Source organism: Girardinichthys multiradiatus, chromosome 14, assembly GCF_021462225.1.
Source record: "Girardinichthys multiradiatus isolate DD_20200921_A chromosome 14, DD_fGirMul_XY1, whole genome shotgun sequence".
In the NCBI taxonomy this organism is placed as follows: domain Eukaryota; kingdom Metazoa; phylum Chordata; class Actinopteri; order Cyprinodontiformes; family Goodeidae; genus Girardinichthys; species Girardinichthys multiradiatus.
In genome coordinates, this window is record NC_061807.1 from 30,977,420 (window position 1) to 31,001,265 (window position 23,846).

Consider the following 23,846-nt stretch of genomic DNA (forward strand, 5'->3'; position numbering starts at 1 on the left):
GAGACCACCTCAGAAAGTGGTTCTCAGTCCGGTGGTTTGCTCCGGACCAGGGTTGGCCTGAGTGTATTCACACCTGCACAAAAGGTGAGCAAAGGGGGGGAAACAAACTCTGGTCTGTTTAAAGTGGACCAAACGTGGCAGGTGTGAATTATTTATTCACATGACATCGGATACCTATCCTCTGATGCTGAAACCTGGATCTACAAATAGTTTCAAACCTTATTGAACCATGTTGTCGATGCAAGTGGGAAAACCACTTGGAATTACCAATTGTTGTAATTCCAAATAAACTATTTTAACCCAAGCTGTGTCTAAGTGTTATATGCACAGGTTGGTAAGAAACCTCCATCATTCCCTGTAGCAGGACCTTCATATTTATTTTTCCAGCATGGAATTGGACATTTTTATTTCAAACATGCTTTATAAATGGATATGAATATGCTAGTTTTTCTTCTTTTTTGTGGCCACACAAAACAGCTAGAAACTGTTTCTGTCAGGATGTGCCATTTTGGGTTTTGTGTTTGTTTACTTTCTCAGTTAGGTGTTTCTATTCCTTTGGGTTTAGTAGTTATGTTTGTTTATTCCTTCTGTCCTCCAGATAGTTTTGTTCTCTCTCCTGCCCCCTAGTTTTAGTAGTTATTTCTCCCCTCGCCCATAGTTCCCTTGGTGGTTGCTTTCTCATTTATTTATTACTTAGAATGGTTTTCTCTTCTGGTTATTATTATTATTATTAGAAGATTTCTCTTTGCTTCTTTAGGTTTTCTAGTTTAGTTTCTCTCTTAGTGTTTCTGTGCTTGTTTATTTGTTTACTCTTGTTGCATTCTTCTAGTTTATTAGTTCCCCTTTTCCCTTTGGCCTAAGACCCCTTTTTGTTATTATTTACCCAGTAGCTTGTTTCCCCTTAAGATTAGTTGTTCTTTCCCAGCCTTGTATAGTTCTCCATGTCCCTGCTTTGTCTAGTTAGTATTTCTTCCGGATTTAGTTTTGTGTTTTATGTTACGGTTTTTATTTATATAGGTTTCCTTAGGTCTGTTTTCCATTAGTTTAGCTTTTCCCCATGTCCCTGTTTAGTTCTTCCTAGAATTACTATTTTATTAGTTTATGTTTAGGTTTCTTTTCCCTAGAGTTGTGTCTAGCTCCCGTTCCCATTGTAACATATTCCCTCAGTTCCCTGCAGCCTGGTCCACACCTGTTTCATGTTTCCTCTGATTACCTGCCTCCCTGTCTCATTGGTCTATATCCCACTTCCCTCAGCTTGTAAGATCTCTAGTTTTCATTGTTCTGCTGGTTCCTTACGTTATCAACCCTTGTTGTATTCCCGAGTTCCTCCTTATGGTTTGTTTGTCTCCTGACTGTAAGCCTGGTCTACTTGCCTGTAAGTCGTTGCTTTAAAATCAAAACGTCTTCTACTCACCATGCGGCCTCCTCGCAATGATCTGCATTTTGGTCCTGCCATCAAACCTTCAACCATGACAGTTCCTGAATTTTAAATAGCATGTTTGAGTGAATAGTAAAGAATATTCCCTGCAAACAAATAATGTTCCCAATTGGCTAAATTTAGGCAATCCCAGACATGCAAAATCAGGCTGAGATCCAGTAAACCGATAAACTCGTGAACCTTATGTATGCAGGTGACATAGTTACTAGGAACAGCTTACCACTCACCTACTTTTACAACAATAGACAGACAGGGTTACAGTATGTTTTCAAAAAGCAGCCTAACAAGATCTGCCTTAGAGAGAAGCTGTAAAAATACCGATCACATTTTTTTAATGAATGAGTTCAAAAATGAGACAACACGTCAACTAAATGTAGGCCAATGTGCCATGAGTACAAAAAAGTACAAAGTGTTTAAGTAGATTCTGGTGGGGCGGGTGTTTCGTTCCTGGAGCAATTGGTCTGTTGGAGGCGTCCTTTCAATCTGTGGGTTTTTTTTCAGGTTATTATGAGCTAAGCACTAAGCTTGGCTCTGCAGTTTTATACGGGTTTTAACTGAAATCTCAGATGCTCAGAGTTGTTTAGAAAATGCACACAATCTGAAATAACAAAACGGAAAACTATTCTGCCTTTGAAAGTCACATTCCGTATCAGCATTACTATTATATTTATATAATACAAAATATACAAACTTGGACAAGCCAATTAAATATTATACATTGAAAGGTTTCACTAAAAAGTAAACTTTATTTTTATTTCAAGTTTGAAAACCAACAGCCGTTCAACAAGTTCACATACCACTGTACAATTAGACACTGCTGCTGTGTAGCTTAATGGCTCTGAACTGTGCCAAAAATGAGAATGACAGCTCCAGTTTTTCCAGTTGCACTCGCTCTAGTATAGTCAGTTACACATGGCAAACATTTTGCAGCAACATGCAAGAACCAGAATCCTAGCTGATTGACATTACAAATCTACTCACAACAATCCAGTGCAAGCCAAACACATTAAAAAAGAACAAAATCAACAACTTGCATTTGCATCAAAATATTTGGGCGTACAGCTGGAAATCATACAACGGCATACATACAATCCACTCGCTGAAGCATTCGTGCCCGTTTCTCTGTGTGTTTGAAGACTCCCTGCAGTATTTGCCTCATGTCTATGAACTGTTGAGGACTTTCCATCAACCACTTTCACATTTCTGCCAAGTCATTTCTGCGTTTGTCCGCATATATTGACCACTGGATCTCCTCTCGCCATCATTTATTCACCTTTGTTTGCATTACCCTTATGTTAGATATCATCGCAAGGACAAAAACTGTTTAATGAAAAAAAAGGCAGCGAATAAGTGGAAAACATGGACAAATGCATGTATTTGTATATTTCAGTGGCTTTCAATAGACACCATTTTGTTTTTAGCTCAGCTTTCCAGGATGCAAGCCTGTCTCAACAGGTACTTTAGTTTATTTTAGCAAATTGAAAATAAGAGGTAATAGTGTACTACTAAAAAAATTACCCAAATGTTTTGATCTTTGACTTATAATTTATTCCTGTAGTTCATTGAAAATGCAACTACTGTGAAAACTATGCTAATATACAATGTTTATGAACGTCGGTAGAAAACGGACAGAGACTGGGATGAAATTAAGGCGCAACAAGTTACAAAACTGTGGTGAATTGCCCAGGGGCAACGTGCCCCTGATTATGACATGTTATGATGTGTTGCCCACATGCCACACTACACAGGATAACAGAAGCTTCATGTTCAAAATCTCGACACAAGGTACCATTCAACATATAAATCTGACTAGTTATGGATTCTTTTCAGTTTCTTTTCAGATGGTTTTTAATATGAACAGAACGGTAGTTGAACTTTATGAAAACACCGCTGAATAAGCCGCTCTAAATGCTAAACTATTACTAAATCACAAAATCCAACTGATGGGCAGTAGACTGTCTGGAGATTTTAAAATCCAGCTGTTGGTTTAAGAAATAGGAAATACAAAATACAGCAAAGGCTCGACACGGATGCCTGACCCTTCAGTTGACACTCTACAGCAGGCACATTTTCAGCTAATAACTCTTTGAGAATCACATAGTTGTTGTAAAAATACTACTTTATGTCTGTAAAACTGTGATATCTTTGGAACCTTTTATCAATTCAACAAAAGAAATTGGAACAATTTGTTTTTTGTCAGTGGTGGTTTCTTGCATAAATGTATCCCTTTTTCAACCACTTCCTACCACCCACCCCCACCACAGTGAGTTAAACATCCCTAGTTTGTGAAAATGTGATTCCTGCAACTTTATTAGACAGGCATAGCTAAAGGAAGAGCAGTCAAATTAGAAGAAGTGAGAATGTCACACAATAAGTTAGAAGTTACAGTTTTAAATGGGCCTTGTGCAACCAGTACACCCTCCCGTTTTCTAATGCTGCCCTAGGCGGTTGCCAATACACCATACACCTCATATGAAAACAGCTACTGGTCCCTTGTTAATGAAGATTTTGTAGAGGGCTATATCTAGATCCTCAAAAAGCATGTGCATGACTCCAGCTGTGGGTTTATGTGTATCAAACATGCTACTCACGAAGACATATAGCAGCCAGCAGCCTCAGGCCGTTCTCTGGTGGAAAACAGGTGGGGAACAGAGGCTGGAGGACGTAGTTGGAGAACGTCAGAGCAATTACAGCCTGGTTGGTCGGATAGATGACCAACACGGCGATCCACAGTCGCAGGAACCTAAGGCAAAGATGTATAGTAATAAATACACATTATTTATGCAGCTTATTTTATTTTTGAAGGTATTGTGTTTATGCTTTGCTTTGTCTCTAATCTGCTAAATTTACTGTGATTATACTCCTTGCATTCCTTTATCATTCGATTTTCACTAAAGTAAAATCAAGTTTCAGTATGTTTCAATTAAAGATAAGAAAACTAACAAGCTAAATTAATATATAAATGTGTATATATGTATATATGTTTATCTTAGAAGAAACGCAAGGGGAAAACAACGTTGTAACACAGTAAGCCTTTGGTTTTTTGATCTACTTCATAATAATCAGCCAAGACTTCCTCTCATTTTTAACTGGTGCAGTGAAACAGCAGCAGTTTCAGTTCTGAGTTTACATACAGACATTATAATTACATGTAATAGTCTCATCAAAAGCAGATTAAAAAATTACATCGTTTAAACTCAAACAACCCAGGGAGAGCAAAAAAAAAACATTAATTAGTCTTCTGAAAAACAACGAATCTGCTGACTCTGGTGTTAAAGGCTGAATATTGATTATAACCAGAAAATATGCACATAAAATAAGAATAAGAGCAAAACTAACCTAGGAACAAAGCAGAGGAAACAAACGTTGACACAGCCTGATTAATAGTGCAGTGTTGGGATGAAGGACAGCGGAAAAGCTTTCAGAGCTTTATCACAGTTCAGTAGGAACGAAACCAGGAATATGATACTTCCATGAAATTCCCTCAAAGATTATGATGGGATCATTACACCTGACTGTACCAATGTAACTTTAGCCCACTGGAATGTCCTCAAGCATGCGGATTAAAGACCAGTGCTGATAAAAGACACGAACGCTGGGGCGGACATGAACTGTTCTGCTTTTTCCAAGTTTTATTGTCTATCCCAGTTTTTAACTTGACTTCACCTAACTTTTCATTGTTATATATCCATTTATTACACTAAATTGATTCAAGTATATATAGAGGGCCTGTCGATAATAGCCAAATATTTCATGAAATAAACTTTATGTTAAAACAAGACAACTCTAGGGGAGTCTTTTAGCACACTTCAACATTACATTATAAATTGAGTTACCTTATTTGTTTTTATAGATTTTTTTTGGCAGAAGTGGCCTTTATTTCCTTAGTAAGTCAGCAGGAAAAAGGGGTGAAAACATGCAGTAAATGTGCCTGGGCCGTGAATCAGACCAGTTCACAGGCTACGTTAAGGACTGAAGCCTCTATACGTGGGTTACGCATTTTTACCCCTGCGCCACCGCCGCACCCCTTATTTGTTTTTATAGGTTCTTTTAAATCTTGTAAATCCTGTAAAGGTCTGGTGCCAATACGTCATTTCCTTCTTCTAAATAGTTCATAAACTGGAAAAATGTAGATCTAAATATACTGAAAAGTAGATTTAAATGTACAAATACTTTCTAACCTTTAAGTGTTTTAACATATTCTCAGGTGCATTTTTTATTCACTCCTAACCAAGCATCTGTTTTTGACCTAAATAAAAACAATCAGAAAAGGAAAAACAACTTTCAGAAACTGCAGATACGTGTAACACCAAACCCAGCCACGAAAATGAAGTACATCAAAAGCTAAATATTTTTCTACTGGTATTTTAGTAACAAGGGTAAACCAGGTCATTGTACGGTTCACAGGTATTTTATAGAGCGATACGATAGATTACGATAGATGAGTTATTGAAGCAACCACTGAAAGACAATAGGAACAAAGCTTAGAAAATTGTTTTAAAACTTTTTACATTTCCCTATAATTATGTGCTACTTTGAGTTGGTCTGTCCCATAAAACCCAAAGAAAATAAAATGAGGTTTGTGTTTGTAACGTAAACATGAAAAATTTATTATTATTAATTGACATTCTACTTGAGGACATTTTAAACAAGCACTTCCTCTAACCTGTCCTGTGGACACTGATGTTAAACAAGCCTCATTGGTGTAAAGTAACAATGGCTGTTTGGGTCTAAGCTATTGTCCTTTCATTTGTCCACTTCTATAAACTAAGCTTTGTATGTAACAAGAGGATGTCAGCCCTTTAATTTATTGACTTTAATGAACATGGAGGCATACCTTCAACCTTGCACGCTTACACAAGCTCCACATGAACACATGCGGACAAAAGCCGCAGCACAACAATCAGCATTGGAACGTGGTTTATTTATGTCAAACCGGATGAACAAGGAAAACCTTCAAACTGAGCATCTGAAGCCACAAACTACAAAGTCTCTGAATGTATATGCTTATTGATGTGTATGGATTGTTGCTCTACAAAGACACAAAAATAATCTGTGGCTGTTATGTCTGGTTAAATTCCTCCCTGATGATATGTGATCTTGTGAAAGCTGGAAATGAAACAATGCTTTGATCTATTTACAGTCTGGTCCCAGGCAAGCGGTGTGTGAAATCCATGCTAACAAGCTGCATTGTTTTAAAATATAGTTTGTTTTTGTTACTTTGCACGGTTCCCAAGCTTTAACAGGCTTTCAGGATGGACATAAAGAGGCTGTGGCCTGGATGTCACCTGAGTCATGTGAACCCACATTCACTTTTACATCCTTCTCTAACTCTGATTCGCAGGTACAGAGTGTTGAGGTGTTTGGTCTGTTCATTAACCACCTCTCCCCAGCCAGGTGTGTGTTGCATTGTGGGATGCAGTAGAGTAAACAGTCTGGACATCTTTTTGTATAAAGCAAAAGGCCCTATGCGACTTTTAAGACGTCTTATCGAAATTTAATTTAGTATAGTCACAGCTAGAAAAATACTAATAAGAGGATTACATTCTCCACGTTTTCGACTAGTTCTGAAAAAACAGCATCTGCTTCCTGTATTTATATTTGGTACACCTGCTCCGGACGCTTTTGACCAATAAGCAGACTCATTGTTCTCGTCTGGTTTGTAGTGACAGTTTGGAGTTAAGAAACTCACTAACTGATTAGGACCAAATTAGGCAAGATGTTTCTCTGATCCTAAACATCTAATGATTTAGATGACTGAATTACCTCCTTAACAAATCATTAAAATACACATTGACCAGTGGCACTTCTGATTTAACCCTCTCCCCCACACACATCTCATACATAAATATATATAAATATGGGCCGTATTTAAAGGAATCACGCTTGTCTCAATCCAAGATTGTCCTGATGCTAATAAGCATCTGAAATGCTCTTTTTGTCTGTCCACAAATAGCATACAGGTTTCATGATCTCATAAAAATCTCTGAAGGATCCAGTTTATGATTAATCACTCCAAGATAACCAAGCAATTTTTATTTCGAAAAGGAGATTATCAAATTACTTCCAGATTCCTTAAAAAAGGGAAATAGCCCTTTAATTTAACAGGAATCCAAATTATAAAAAAGCTGTTGAGGGTGCAACTGAATTTTTTTTCTTTTCTTTTGGGCGTAGCGCCCCTTATATGATGTTGCCCGGGGTGGTGCGCCATGTTGTCCATTGTGAATACAGCACCAGATAATGACCCATTCACTTAGATCAGGTGTGTTGAAGCAGAGAAACATCTAAAACATGCAGGACTAAAAGGTCTTCAAAATTGTTTTTTAATTTTAGACTCATTTTTACTTTATTCCTGACCATTTCCAGAGTGAGGCTGACATATGAATCTTTAGTCCCTGTGACGTAGCTGTCTGTCACAAAGTCACAATCTGTTCCCATTTCTAACGATGAACCTGTGAAAGACACCAAGGATAACACAGTCTAATAGACTGAAAACAACTTTCTAGATAAAACAAGGTGATTCCCAAAGGGCTATAAGCTGAAAAATTGACATGAAGCAGATGATTAGCTCAGGGATAATGGATATTTCAGGTCTTGTGTCAGGGCTCTGGTGGATTGTTTTCCTGTTTGTTAAATAACTGACTCTCAGATCCTTTTTATGTGCTGTACACAGTTTTAATGCCTCTGAGTTATTGTTTTGAACTCCACTTTTCTCATGCTTCAAGCAGTGCTCAGTATGCTATCAAAAATAGATGAGAAAGCAGCCAAGGTCCAAAGGAAAAATATTGCAGGACTGCACAAACCTCTTCATTTCATAACCTCTGCTTGGTTGGGTTGTGGCATAATATACCTCCTGCCTACACAAGCTAAAAAAAAAGTTTTACATATTTTATTTCTCTAAAAATTACTCATGCAAAACTTTATTATCACACCTACCTTTTACTGTTACATGCAAATCTGGGTCCACGCTTATTTAATTATTCCTGACATGTGGACGTCTGAACGTGCATTGCTTACCCAGCCAGTCCTCCAAATATGTCCTTCACGTAGGAGTAGTCCCCCCCTGATTTCGGAATGGTAACACCCAGCTCAGCATAGCATAGCGCTCCGATGGCGGTGATGATGCCCGTGATGATCCAGACGATGAGGGCGACGCCCACTGAGCTGCCATTCTCCAACACTCCCTTTGGACTGACGAAGATACCGGAACCAATAATGTTACCTGGTGGAGAGAGGCATCAGGTTTAACTGCAGGTTTAAGAAGATAAAGTATGCACACATTAGTTTTTTCTGGTTATCAGGTGAAGTGCAACAGAGCAGTTAACTCAACAGCTAGTGAATTTTCTCTGAGATTAATCTTAAAATCTAAAACTATTACTGCAGTGTGTTATTGTAGAATGTCATATTTGGAAATATAAGAGTGAATGTCACAGAGCTTGAACAAACTTTATTTGAATCTAAACCCAAGCAGTAACAGTTTAAAATCCATTATTGGTTCTCCTTTTATTTCACACCTCTATAAGACAACACATCCACATTTCATAAATTTGAGTACATACCTCAAGTCTCCCAAATAAACTTTGCTCTCCATTTTTGTAGAGCAAATTTAGTCAATCATCAATCAATCCATTCATCTATTTTTAGATGAACTCTTCACAGGTGGACTGGAAATAAATGTGGTTCTCTTACATCAAAAAAACATTGTTCAACTGTTTGTCTGAGGAAGAGGAGGAAATCTATGTTTCAGGGCAGTTTTGTCCCATCTATTTTCTAGGCGGGACCATTTTAAAATGTATTTTTCCAAAAAAATGCAAAAATAATTTGGTGTATTGTTTTATTTTAGTTGAGTACCAATAAACAAAAGCATTTTATATTTTAATCACACAAAGTACTCAAGTGTTTGTAAAAAAAAATAATTTGCATATGTCAAGTACATTATAGCGAAGGACCACAGAATGCAGACGAGCAGGAAGCAAGTTTATTGTTGTTTGACTATAAACGATTAAGCGATTTTTCAGGAAGGCTGGATTATGAAGCATCAGGTCCTGTAGATACTTTTACTTAATTTTTTGCTTCTTTTCTGGTAAGATTTCATGTCCCCAATATCTTTTTGTTTGTTTTTGTGATGTTTTATTTTGAACTGGTGCAATTTACTCATCACTAATCACTAATTTAGCACCACCTTCCTACATATCTTGTCCTAATTTTTCAAATGACTGTGTCATCTGTTAATTTGCCACTGTAGCAGACAGTGGCAAATTAAGCAGAAAAAAACAAACTCAAAATCAGAGGCTGGATTAGCAGAGTAAAAAAAAACAGGGTTCTATTATGCTGACGTTGCAGAGATATGAGAAAGATAGAAAGCAGGGGTGAACGAGTGCAAAGAGGGATTAAAGGTGGGTGCTGAAGTGGTGAGAACAATGTCCTGGCAGGGCCGCTGAGCATCAAAGTGCCGTCACTGAGAGTTGGAGGGGAGCTGATTTACCAACATGAAAGAACCGCCGCCTGTGATACAACTATGGCAAGAAGAGTTCAGGAACATCTAGTCAGGCTCAGGATTTACCGGGATGTCACTCTGCATGAGGCAGTAAGAAATCTAAGATCGGTGGCTTTGAATAATAACGCGCTGGATGATTGGCTGAGTGGCATGCAACAGTACAAAAGTCAGAGCTTTGAATGATAGTGTCACATGAATGACACTATCATCCATTACTGATAGTGGTGATCTCTTAATGCCCATACAGTTTAGTAAGCTATATAAAATATTAGTGTCAGTGAAACAAAGTGCTAAACGTTGTATGTATTTTAAACCCTATAAAATGATATCTTCTGACTGAAAATGTCTAGACACATAAAATGAGCGAGTTAAAGATTTTATTGGACATAATACTGGTAAGGCTTGGATTTTTCAAATTTATTTTAGCTTGAAGCCTGAAATGCTAGATCTGCACTTTTCTTTTCATGTTTTCCAGCTGACTGCATTAAGGACATCTGCCTTTAATTCAACTCCAATTGCAGGCAAGAAGAACAAAAAGCTCTTCCTTCCTTTGATTACCTTGACATCTTTATAACAGCATGGGTCTACAGTGCATAACCTTTGACACCCTCTGAAAAAAAAAAACTGCTATGTGCCGACTCAGCCCTCAGTTTTGTGGCTTCCACCCTCTCTGATTAGCTTCTTCTGCAAGACAAACTTTGGTTAAGCTTACTTACTCGCCTGACCAACATCACGATTCTGCAAAGTCTGGTGCAGAGGTGATCAAATGTGCATGCTGTGCATTCATTGTCATGTGCAGCTCTGCAGACGTGTGCTGGACTGCTGACTGTTAGGACATTTTTCACATTTCCTGTTCTTCTTTCCATCAGTCTCTGAGTAGATTTTCTTTTTTAAATTATTATTATTGAAACAGACTGCTCCCAACCAGCTGGCTGTTTCTGGACTACAGGTGAACACCACCTCAGTTACGCATCAGTTTTAAAAACTGGATTAGTGAAACAAAACGTCTGAGCCGTCAGATTACTTGGTCTTAGAAATATGAGATTTCCTCTTTTCACAAATATCAGCAGGACATTTTTTCACACATTTTAGTATCCTCTTTTTTTATTATTGCACTATTGTTTTACAAAGAAAGAACACATATCTGCTTCTGGTGAACTTTGATTTTCTTTATGGCTGCAATAAACCTGCAGCCTCAGACCTACATTAAGGCAGAGATTAAACCCACACATATTGTATTTATTAAATCACTATTAATAATTGTTGTAGATTTCGCATGGGTTTTAAAAACATTTCAGTGAACTTTTATAAGAAAAGAACTAAATGAAGAATATGCATGCTGATGCATTTTCTGAATCCAATAAAACATTTTACTTATTTTTCAGTATAACATTGACATCTAAGAGAAATAAAATACAAAACTGATGCCACCACTCAGCCAAAAACACTGCAAACAGCAGCCACTGAAACACTATGTGTGTGCAGCTTTTTTATCCAAATCTAATCAGCTTGTTTAAAACACACTTAGTTTAATTCTTGCATTTCCTCCCAGCAATAAGCGTCAAACAGCCATCAAGCTGAGACAACACAAAGTCTGCAGTTTCATGCATACATTTATTAGCTATCACTGGACTACAGAATTTTATTAGACTGAATTTGCAACAATATTGGCAAAAACTCAAGAGGTTAAGACAGAGCCAACAAGGAATTTAATGTCATTAATACAACCAAGATAAAATGTGAGGCTGTGTAGCAGTAAAACGACTACGTATTTATAAGCTAATGATGACACAGAAACTATTCTATTTTCAAACACCAGAAAAGTTATGGATATAGTTTTGGACTAGTTTAAAGCAAAGTTAGGTTATAAAACAGTTTCCCAAGCTTTAAACATCTCACATAGCTTGGCCCAATCCATCTTCTGAAAGTGGAAAGAGTGAGGCATAATTGCAAACCTAAGAAAACATGACTGTCCACTCGCATGGAAAGCATTAATGATGAAAGCTGCCTCTTGGCTTTTGTAACTCTGAAGGAGCTGCAGAGATCAACAGCTCAGGTGTGTTAATCTGTCTACAACACAACTAACAGTTGTACCTTATACAAATCTGGCCTCTATGGAAGAGTGTGCGACAAAAAAAGCCACAAAAAGCTGCAATCACCACCATCAGGTACTCTGGTCAGACGAGACTAAAATCAAACCTTTTGGCCTGCATGGAACTTGCTTTTTGCAGAGGAACACTTAGACTGCACATCACCTTTAATATACCAACCCCATGGTGAAACATAGTGACAGGAGCATTAAGCTGTGGGGTGCTTTTCTTGAACAGGTACAAGGAAAATCTGGAAGAAAATCTGTTCAGGAGGCTAATTACAGCTGCAAACCACACTTATTAAATGTCATTTAAAAACTAAAACCATGTATTACTTTCCTTCCATTTACAATTATGCACTTTATCCCAATAGAATACATTGAAGTTTGTAATGCAACAGAATGTAAAAGGGTTTTAATAGCTCAGCAAGGAGCTGTAAACCAGGAAGCTAATAAAACAACATTATCGGGGTGGAGTGCTTCTCTCAAGTGACCAAAAGTTCACTTGTACTCCGTAATTCTTCTCAGTGCACGTTACTGGATGCAAGATAAAGGCGTTCAATGGATTATAAAAGTGTTTGAAGTCCTTGTGCACTCAGCACCTTTTCGTGGAAACGTCGCAGGGTACGCTCACAGCAAAGGATCAGCCAGATCACCTGAGCTCACATCTGTCTCGCACATGACGCCCTGACCCGAACGAGCATGAATGAGTTACTTGGTCAAGGACAAACGCTGTGGCTGAGTCTGGTGACTGCTATAAAGACTCAGCTGTAAAATCCTCTGAACTGGAATGACAGGCCCAGTTCTGACAACTTCTTTGTTAATGTTCAGAAGATGATTGGATGATGCAATAATTAAAATGATGGAGCACTGATACAAAAAAGGGTGGAGCTAGACTTAAAGAACTGTATACATGCACACAGATTACTCTACGGTCAGCTCTTGTTAAACTGTGTTAATATTTTTAATGTCTTAGAGCTATAAACTATTTACTGTTATACACTTTATTGTGTCTGCTGTGGCACAATAAATGCAGTAGCATAATCTCAAACTTAAAAATTAGGAAAATACAAAACATGATATTCATTCATTTATTCCTCAAAGGAAAAATATCAGTCAGTCAGTCAGTCATTGTCTACCGCTTATTCCATAGTGGGTCGCGGGGGAGCTGGTGCCTATCTCCAGCAGTCTATGGGCGAGAGGCGGGGTACACCCTGGACAGGTCGCCAGTCCATCGCAGGGAAAAATATCAAATGTTCATAAAACTATTTTGAACACTTTCACCAGTGGTGCAATTATTGCCACCCCTACTGTTAATACTGAATCTCCTAAAATGTTCACAAGGTTGCAGCATACAGAGAGAGATCTTCCTCTTTGCACTCTCTGAATCTTTCAGGTTTCAGTTCTGGATTCTCCTTTATTCTTTCTCTTCTTCAAGGTCAGCCCACAGGTTTTCTTTAACATTAAGTCCTGATCACTGAAATAGCCAGGGAGGAGGTTCATTTTGTGTCTGGTTACCCATTTCTGTGTTGATTTGGACACATGTTTTCTGATTCATCAGACCCACTTTGTCCTCAGGGGCTGGTGTCCTACAACTGTTAGTCCAACATCCAACACACCCGAATCACATAATTAGGTCATTAGCATGAGAAGGTAATACAGTCATTTGATTCGGGTTTGTGGGACTTGAGACACATCTAAACGTTTCAGGACACTGGCCCTCGATGACCGGAGTTGGACACCCCTGGTCAAAAACCTGTTTGTTCTTTTCAAATCAGACCTACGTTCATATGTGGTCCTAAATTGGAGCCGTACTTATTTCCCCCATGATGGATGTTATCTGACTTACACACCTGTGTAGCCTGAAAAGCTTGATCACCTTTAGCTATCCGTCTTGTAGAGGGGAATAACTAACACATTTTGATTTAGTGAAAACGATTTCACTAAATCAAAATGGAGTTAAAAAAAATAAAAGAAGCTCACTAAAAGGGGAGCTAAAAAAGGCGACCATATTCATGAGTGGTGGTGAGGACGAACTTGCATAAAGCATGCTTATTATTGTTAGGTGTTTCCTTATTGGTTCATGCTTTTGCGCTTTATTCTATTGGCTTTATTCATCTAGATACATTTTCTGTTTGGGGTATCTTGTATTTTGGTTTCTGCTCTGCTCTGGTTAATTAGTCCCCCTCCTTCAGCTGCTCTACCTTCGCTCTGCCATTCAGTCCATAAATCTCCTCTGATTGCTCTTCTGGTTTGCTTGCCATTTCTCCACCCATCTCAGCATTTGCATCCCTCAATAAACTATAAAATTTTCTCCTATTCTTTTAGCAAGCCTCCTAGGAAAACAGTGTGCTGTTCGCACTCTCACTGTCGCCTTGAATTCCCCCCTCCCCTTTTTTCTCCCGTTACCATGGAAACACATGAATGAGTCACCTCCTCCCTCCCCCTCCCATTCAGTGACGATCAGCCTAACTCCGTCTGGACATCCTGCAGCATGTTTAGGCCCACGAGTCAGTATTGATCCGCTTGATGGAGTTATCTTCACATGTTTGTCCTCTGCATTGTTTCAGCCTGACTGACCTCAGTGCAGCCCTGCCACCCTCTCTGTGTCGTTATACAGTCTCTATGCTAAGTAAGGTTCAATGAAGAGCTGATGGTGGAGGTAAAATATGGGACACTGTTTTGTTTAATGAATGCTAGTATAAAATATGTCTTGAAAGGGCTGGTCACCTGTCTGATGTACTTTGGCTGCAGTATATTCTGATCAACTTGCAGAAAATAAATTACAATGGTAAATGAAACAATGCAAATCATTCTGACACCTAATAACAGGACTGATCTTACTATCTCTGTCTTTAAATGGCTTCCTTCTGAGCTACAGTGCCTTGCAAAAATCTTGACCCCATGTACGTGTAATTTTATCCCAGGATAAATCCAGGTGTTCTGTGAAGGTTTGAGAGGTTTGTTGAAGAACACTGCTGAACAAACAGCATAATTTAGACCAAGGAACACAGTAAATACTGTAGGTCAGAGAGGAAGTTGTGAAGAAGTTTAAAGCAGGGTTACGTTATAAAGCAATTTCTGTGAACAGCTCTTTTAGCACTGTTCAGTTCATGATCTGAAGATGGAAAGAGCACAACTGCTAACCTTTAAGGCATGGCCCCACATGGAAACTGACAGGCTGGGTAAGGAGCACATTAAGCAATCAAGAGGCCCAAGCTAACTCTAGAGGAGCTGCAGTGATCCACTGCTCAGCTAGGAAAATCTGTTGATAGGACAACTATAAGTCCATAAATCTGGAAGAGTAACAAGTTGTGTTAAATTACTGCAAGAAACCCACAGGGAGTCCCCTCTGTGGTTTGCCACAACCCATGAATGGGGCAAAGTAAAGATTTGGAAGAAGGGGCTCTGGTTAGAGGACACCAAAATTGACCTTTTAGGCCTAATTGTAAACCACTGTGTGTGGCAGAAAACAAACACTACATATCACCCTGAGTAAATCATCTATAGTATGGACCTATAATGCAATTGAGAATTTGTAGCAAGACTTGACCAACTGATGTCCACAGACACTATCCATGCAGTCTGACTGAGCTGGAGCTGTTTTGCAAAGCAGAATTGGTAACAATTTCAGTCTCCAGATGTGCAAACAGATATTCCCCAACAGACTTACAAGCATGCCAGTCAGTCCTGTGAGTCTACAAACTACCTCGCATTGATAAATCCTGTGGGCAGCAGAAATGACTGAGTGAGGGTGAGGACGCTCTCCTTAGAGGGAGATGATGGAAGTTTTGGTGATAAAAGGGAAGATTTGAGGGGCAGAGGGCAGGACATCCTAGTTCATACTGGGTCATTTGTGTGTTTTCCTATAAATAAATCTGACAGAATGGACAACCTCTTTGGCCAATATAACCTTTACTTTTTGTTAGAATGAGTCAACACGAGCTTCATATTTTGTTTAATTATGAACCACAATCAAGGATGAAGTAACAGAGGAGAAGAGGCAGTCACTCACCAACTATAATCCCACAGGCGCTCACAAGTCCGATCTCCTTCTTCAGCGCAACTCCCCCCGACTCCTTCTGAGCGGCCGCATCCTTGGCAGACCCCGCCGTGCTGCTCCGCTGTCTTGGCCCTTCTGTCATTTTGTTCTTGCTTAAATCGACTTATTTTTTGTTCTGTTTTTTGTTCAAGTTTAGTCGTTTTCCTCCTCAGAGCACCTGATGCTCGCCCACTGTGCTCTCTGCGCGCAGGACAACGGTCGTTCGTCCTGTGTGCTTATCTGATAAGGAAGGATTGCCTCTTACGCGCTGTCAGCAGCTTTTCAGTACGGTTGTTAGGGTTTAAAAAATTATATATAAAAAACTAACAAAGAAAGGCAGCAAATAAGCCACAGGCTTTTGCAAAACTACAGCCTAGAAATATATTTTTGTTTTCCTGTCTGGAGTAAACACGCACTGGCAGAATGGCCAGAGGAGCATATAAGCACATATTCTGATGGCTGTAGTTTATTTGCGCTCCTAGTGCGATTGAAAGCGACAAAGCGCCGCTCAAATGTCCCACCTTCTTCTCCGAGATGTCTGGAGAACAGGCACCAACATGCTCTCTGTGAGCAGCAGGAGAAAGTGAAGCAGCAGCCTGGTCTTTTTCTTCAGTCTTCCAGAGTTCAGACAGAAGCGCTTGCGTTTGGGTTCATATCCAGACTACTCATGCTGTCCTTCATATATAAACATGATAGCACCTCCCCATGGCTGCTTTCTTCACCTTGTTTTTCTCCTTTCGGGTTTTTAAGGACACTCCCTTAATTTTTGTTTCCTCGCCTGGCCACTCTCTCTTCCTTAAAAAGAGAGCTTTCAATATAACTGCTCCACACCTTGCAGGACGTTATGTCTCAGTTCACCTCCTGTCAGTCTTTGCCCGCAGTTATTATTTAAGAGGCAGCAGAAAGGCTGCATTTAAATTTAGTCCCATGTTTTGCACAGCTGTCACGACTCACTCCATGCTGCATCTCTGTCTGAGGGCTCCATCCCTGCTTGTTCTCTGCATTTTGTCACAAAGTGGGTTCTTGTCGTGCATTGTCTTTGGGTTACCTGATAGTTACCTGGTAAGGTTTAGTACAGGAGTAGTGATGCTATACTGATTATATGGAAGCCTATCCTTATTTTAACCGTTAATGCAAGTGCATTTTAACAGAGCATAATTCAAAAATGTCATTTATTTCAGTAATTTAATTCAGAAAGTAAATTATTCAGAATCAATACACAAAGAGTGATAGTGTTTATCCCTGTTCACGTTGATATTTATGGCTTACAGTTAATTAAAACCTAAGATTTTCTTCCACAGAAAGTTTTGATATTACATTAAAATTAATTACAGTATAATAGGTTTTCTAACACAAGAATGTGGCCTACTGAAACGTATGTCTGTACAGTACATGTATGTGGTTGTGGGGCTCTTTTGCATGAATTACTGCATCAGTGCAGCATGGTGGGGATCAGTCGATTTGCTGAGGTGTTAAGGAAGCCCAGGCTATTTCTGTTGTAGCCATAAGTTTATCTGAATTGTTCGGTCTGTTGTCTCTTATCTTCCTCTTGACAATACGACACAGGTTCACTGTGGGGTTTCAAACAGGAAGTTTCACGACTTATGAACCCCCCACTCTGTTTGATGAATCTAAATATGAGTTTCTCTTTTTGAATTGAGTGACCATAAATGCAATTTTTGTATGATATTCTAATTTATTGAGATCCCTGTGCATGTTTCTGATTTCAGTCAAGTAAAACAATTCAATGATGATCTAACTAATTGACATAAACCAACACTAAATGTTTTCATTAGTTATCAATAAAAATGTTGTCAGTTTTTATGCCTACTTTTTGCCCCCTAAAATGATCTTTATTAAACCTTTCATCTCACATCTTTATTAATTGCTGGGAATTGATCAGAGCACAGCTGGACTCCAGCGTCATCAGAGCATCGAGGGTTTTTGCTGTTTGAATCAAGGACACTCCAGCAGCACAGAGGCTTTTACTGGGCAGGACTGCAGCACCAGCGCCATCGCTGTCTAAATCATTATGGTTTAAAAGCATCTTCAGGGATTAAATCCTAAATCCAACTGGCTCTAATCCAACTAAAACAGTTCCGGAACAACCGTTACAGCAGATTAAAAGGCAGGGCTTGCGTAGATTTACAGATGTAGACACATTTTTGGCACCCTTGGTAAAGATCTGATAAAAGCCTTGAAATACATTAATTTTTTATTGCAATAGTATAATCTCAAGCAGACAAATAAAGAAAAATCCAACCTGTAATATGAGTAAATTTATTCTGTGGGGGAAACAATCTCCTGTAATGGTTTTGGAAAAAACCCAACAGTGTTGGTCAAGTTGGTTTAGATTTGACTCTCTACTGATTTCCCCTCCACCATTAACGTGGTGGAGGGGAAATGAAACTATTTGACTTAAATTAAATGCGTTTCCTAGCCGTTTCTGACAGATCCACAAACATGATGAAACAAGGACAGTGTTGATTTGAGGTACTAGGTAGGACTTCGTTTATATTTCTTCCTACTTCATTTTGAACATAACATTGAGCTGTTATACTGTAAATAGTGTCCAATCTCTGTTGTTGATGAATGTTGTCATACCCTAAAAAATATTCAAACCCACCACAAACAGACATGGAATGACAATAAATACATAAAAATGTCCAAAACCAGACACTAAATGTCTCACATTTGGAATAAAATTGTGTTTAGAGATGTTAATGTCTACGGTGTTTCAAAATGACCAAACTGTAGGGCAAACAGCCTTACAGATGATAATGATCATGAGTTTGGTTTGATGAAATCTGTACAAAGGAGTTATATGCTGAAAAGATACCGATCATGCGTTGATTAATACATGCTTTGTGGAGCTGTTTTGATTAATGATGATTTTAAATAATACATTATCTACAATCTGCTCATCATCTAATCATGTAAGGACATGTCGTTATGTGAAAAATGGTATCTAGCAGGAGGTGACTGAGAGAGGGTCAGAGAGGGTATAATATAAAATCCCCTTAAAACAATACACAGTTAAATGTTAAATTATGTGTGGGATTTGAATGTTTCTGTGATTACTTATCTCCATAATTCTGTAAAAAAAAATCTTCCAGGAGGAATAAAGCGACAAGCAAAGGTAAATATAATTAAACATTGGTTAAATGGCAACATGTGGGTATGACACTGGGGCACAAAATGGACCTGGAGTCAACAAAGAAGGAAAGCCCCCGCAAACAGCAGAACCTAAGAACTGATTTCACTCAAACGCCAAGACCTCTAAGAAGGGCTAGTATCTAACAGGGATGCAGATAATCAGATCAGGACATAAATAAAAACAGATTGATAAAAAAAAAAAGCTGTTAAACATTCAGAGGGACAATAACAGGCTTGGTTTGCTTGGGTTATAGTTGTTTTGTGACTCTTTTAGTCATCTGATGTTCTTTGGCGTTTTCTTCCACTAAAGTTTCTGCATTAAAGTCAGTAAAAGGCTTAAACAATTTAACAGATATTTCTTCAGAATTAGCTGCTCTTCTCTCACCTAAGATCATTACAAAATCCATCTATAAATGAGTCAGAATATTAAAATTTTCATTTTCATGTATAAAAAGGAGAAAAGCTAGCTTGTTTTGCTCTTGACCTTTTATTGTTATCTTTTAATCAATGGAGCTTTAGAAAGTCTGTGATCAAACATAATCACACTTATTGTTCTGATCATGATAGTGGTAATGGCTGTAACTGATGCAGAAGGCATCCTTAATCATCTTCCTTACCCTCAGATTAAAACCAAACAGCACTGATTTGACATTGTTTGCTTGTTGCCATCAATCAGTTTGCCTCTAATTATATTACTGTAATCAGAGCAGGTTAAAGAGCTTTGATAAAATTTCTCTGAGGTGATGGGTTTGGGAAATGGCCAGTACAGTTTCTGTTAAAGCATAGAAAGGGCATGCTTTGAGCCATGTGGACCCCTCTTTTGTACATAGCCCCCTCTGTGGAGGTGGATGGGGGTTGTTGGGCACTGGGTTCGGGGCGGGGGGGTGGGAGCCGGGCCGGAGTCTCCCGGGTCTGGGCGGTGCCGGCGCTGTGTGCCTGTCTCTGCCCCAGGAGGGAAGGGGACCACCTCTTGCGTCTGGGGGCTTGTTGCCCCTAGGGGGTACCGGCGCCTGGACCTGGGAGTATAGAGTATGCATGGGGAGTGTGAGTGAGTGTATGACGTCCATTGTTTTCTGTCTTTACGTTGGGTGCGAGTGATATTATGTGTATGCATGAGGGTAGGAGTGTTATGATTTGGGGTTGTTTGGTTTTTGGTTTCGGGTTTTTTCCTTATGTTTTTCACTGATCAAGTTTTGAATCATGCTTCTGTTTATTATTTTCCTGTTTATGCTTTTGTTTCATGTTTTTCCAGTTATATTTCTGTTAATTTGTTTCCTTGGATTTGCGTTCTTTTCAAGCCATGTTTTGCTCCTGTCACGTTGTGTTCTCTGTTAATCAACTTTATTCGGTTCACCTGCACCTAGTTAATCTGTCTTGCTTCACCTGGTTTACACTCCATATATATACACACCTGTTCTGTCATTCATTGCGGAAACATTTTTCATGCTCAAGTCCTGTTTTCAATTCAAGCTCATGTCCTCCTGTTCATGTCAAGCCTGTCTTGCCAGCCTGTCCATGTCAGTTTTGCCTGTGCGTTTATTGTTTTGGTTTCTGCCTCCTAGTGAGTGAGTTTTTCGTAATTAAACCTTTTTTCACTTACCATCACGATGCCTGCTCGTCTGCATTCTGGGGTCCAATATCAAGTAAACCGTAACAGGGAGTGGGTGATTGTGACTGTGTGTGCCTGTTTTTTGGGTCTTGGACTGCTCCCTCTCCTGGATCAGCTTAGGCCCCCCATATTAGGGGGGGCCTATTTCCTCCCCGCCACACTACCTGCCAGTGGTTGGAGTCTCTGCCCGCTGGTGTACTTGTGGTTCTCGGTGTCCAGGGCCGGGTGCTTTGGTGTGTGCTGGCTCACTCCCAGGGGGCTACTTGCCGGGGCCTGGCTGCCTGGGCTCTGTCGGGCCTCTGCTTGGGGGTTGGTGTGTCCTGGGGTCTTGGGTCTCTGGGTCCATGGCTGGATCTGCTCGGGCATGGACGGCTGCCGGCGGGGCCTGTGGGATCGTCGCTGCGGCTCCCTGGGGCTTCTGCACTGTCGCTGCTGGGTGGTTCCCCTGGGACTCTCCACTGCTCTTCTCTGGGGGGGTTGCGGTAGTCCCGGCGGTGGTTCTCCCGGGGTTCCTGTGCTTTGGGGGGCCTTTGGATGTCTGTGGCTCGGTCTGTGGGTCCTCACACTCGCTATTGCATATTTTTGTGGAGAAACCTTGTATACAAAAGCGCATCCACACTCATACTCAGTTGTTAAGCTTCAGGTGTTGACAGATACACAGATGTTCTATATTGGGGTGCACTTCTCACTAAGTACATTTTACATTCAGAATTACCGTGTACTATTTTGTTAAAAAAAAGAGAAACAGATGCAGGTGTATAAGCAAGCAGGGTGTAATCTTGTATTCTCTTCATCCTTCTTTCTCTCCTCCACTCTTTCCTTCTTTTCTCCCCTTTTTCCCTTTTGCACCATCTCTCTCTTTTTTGAGCTTCTTCTTTCCTTTTAATTTCAGTCTCCGTGTCCGTAACAATTGAAATATTCCCAAAGAAGTTTATAATAAAGTTTATTTTATAAATATCAAGCAGAGCTTTAAAGCATTAGCTGTGATGCTCTGCTTGTGAAAGTAAATCTGTTGGGCAATTTCTTGGCACTCAGACAACAATTCTGAGCAATACTCTGCCAGACAGGACATGGTAAAAAAAAAAAAAAATGCATAGAAAGGGCAGATTAGGAGAAGCTATTATCTAATTAGGCCTGCATGCACCAGAAAGTATACTAAAATAAGGAGGGTAAGAGTCCGTGTGTTCATCAAATATTATTCTGCTATTATATTAACAGTTACTGCAAAAATGTTTCTGATTGCTGTGTTGCACTATAATAATTATCAACAAAGATTGAATATTTCCATTTTAGACAACTTTCGGTCTGACGGGGATGTCCCGTGAATACCAGCCCATTTATAGAACAATTGGTGAAAGAGCGAATTTGAGCACTGGTCTTCTCAAACAGCAAGCCTCTCACAAATATCTTGAAAAAAACACAACCAACGACTTTGCAGGCATAGACAGGAAGGTTAAACAGGCTTGGCATGAACGGTTGATCTGTGATCTGTGAATGTTTCCGCTAGTAGTAAACAGAATAACGGTGTATATATGGGCATGACGCAGGAAACGGATTGCATGCTGCAGGTGGACTGAATGGAGCTGAATGCTATGGCAGAAGTTGAGATTGAAAACAAAGTATGAATGGAACAAAGCAGGAGTCCAGGGACACAATCTAACCGAGTGAAAGATCTTACAGAAATAAACTAGAAAGCACTATGAACAGAATTCAATATTCATGAGAAACCAAACCTAAGCAATGAACCAAAACACCACCTGCAAAAACAATGACCAAAAGCAAGATCTATCTAAAACACAACAACCTTGAGAACATAATCATAATACAAGAAAAACCCAAAACAAAACTCAAAAACCTTTAAAGCAACTCTTTAACTAGGCTAGTAACATACAACTAAGCTACTAAGTAAAAAAATAAAGAAGAAAAATGAATACACTATAAAGAACATTTTTAAACCTTTGAAGGAGTCAAAGTTACTCCTTCACTTACATTTTTTAGTGATCGGCTAAAGGGTCAGACATGGTTTAATATTTGAATCAGACCAACAACACAGGAAAACATCAGTTATTGTTACAAGTTTTCACCGCACTGCATAAACCTTTTATGACCAAGAAGGACCATCTTTGATCACCTTTTCTTTTTTGGTCTGGTCTACACAGAGCATAACTGAGGTCAGTCCTCCACCCCCAAATAGGATCCTGTATGGGTGTTTAGAGAGTTTAAAATTGTTTTTCTTCTCAAATATGAAGATATTTCACTAAAAGTCATAACATCATCATATTACATGGAAAATCTAACAGGAGATCATGTTTAGGAGGAACGTTTCTGTCATGAGATGAACAGAAATTATTCTTTTTGGAACCTGAGAACCATACCCATCTGATGAATGAGATGAGCATGTCCTGATCCAGCTGTTAGTGGGAGTTTATCACTGTGTCAAAGCTGACACGGGGCTCTTTTTTCCTTCCTGATAGCAGAGCTCAGTTACAGTAGACGTGCGCAGAAACAACACCTGCACTTGTACACAGGTGAAGACACCCTATGCAAAACAAAACCCTTTTCAAACCAGGTGATAAAATTAGGGTGTCAAGTACATTCAAGTATGTTACAACTGATTTTACATTTTTACGTCTTATACAGTTCCCTTGCAAAAGTATTCAGCCCCCCTTTCTGGCTTTTTATCTGTTTTGTTATATTCCAAGCTGTAATTTAAATGTTTTTAATCTTATTTTATGTGATGGATCTGCCCAAAATAATCTGAAAGTGAAATAAGAATTTTAAAAAAATACAAAAACAGAAAAAAGCATGCTATGAAGCTATGTCTGGCGCAAACCCAACACATCTCATCACCCCAAGAACACCATCTCCACAGTAAAACATGGTGGTGGCAGCATCAGGCTGTGAGGATGTTTTTCTTCAGCAGGGACTTGTGTCAGTCTGTCTGTGATTTGAGACTGGGACCAAGGTTCACCTTCCATCAGAAGAATGACCTAAAGCATACTGCTAAAGCAACAC

General features: G+C 39.3%; 1 protein-coding gene across 1 annotated transcript in view; it reads right to left on the minus strand.

The window, feature by feature from the left end:
* The window catches only part of slc7a8a (solute carrier family 7 member 8a), a 30,655-nt gene extending 13,853 nt beyond the window's left edge, over positions 1-16,802 (minus strand). The window contains exons 1-3 of the mRNA XM_047386065.1: positions 16,040-16,802; positions 8,456-8,660; positions 4,030-4,181 (exon numbers count right to left, since the gene is read on the minus strand). Coding sequence (XP_047242021.1) covers positions 4,030-4,181; positions 8,456-8,660; positions 16,040-16,169 — 487 coding nt within the window. The 5' untranslated portion in view covers positions 16,170-16,802. The remainder of the gene's footprint in view (positions 1-4,029; positions 4,182-8,455; positions 8,661-16,039) is intronic.
* Positions 16,803-23,846: the final 7,044 nt, after the last annotated feature.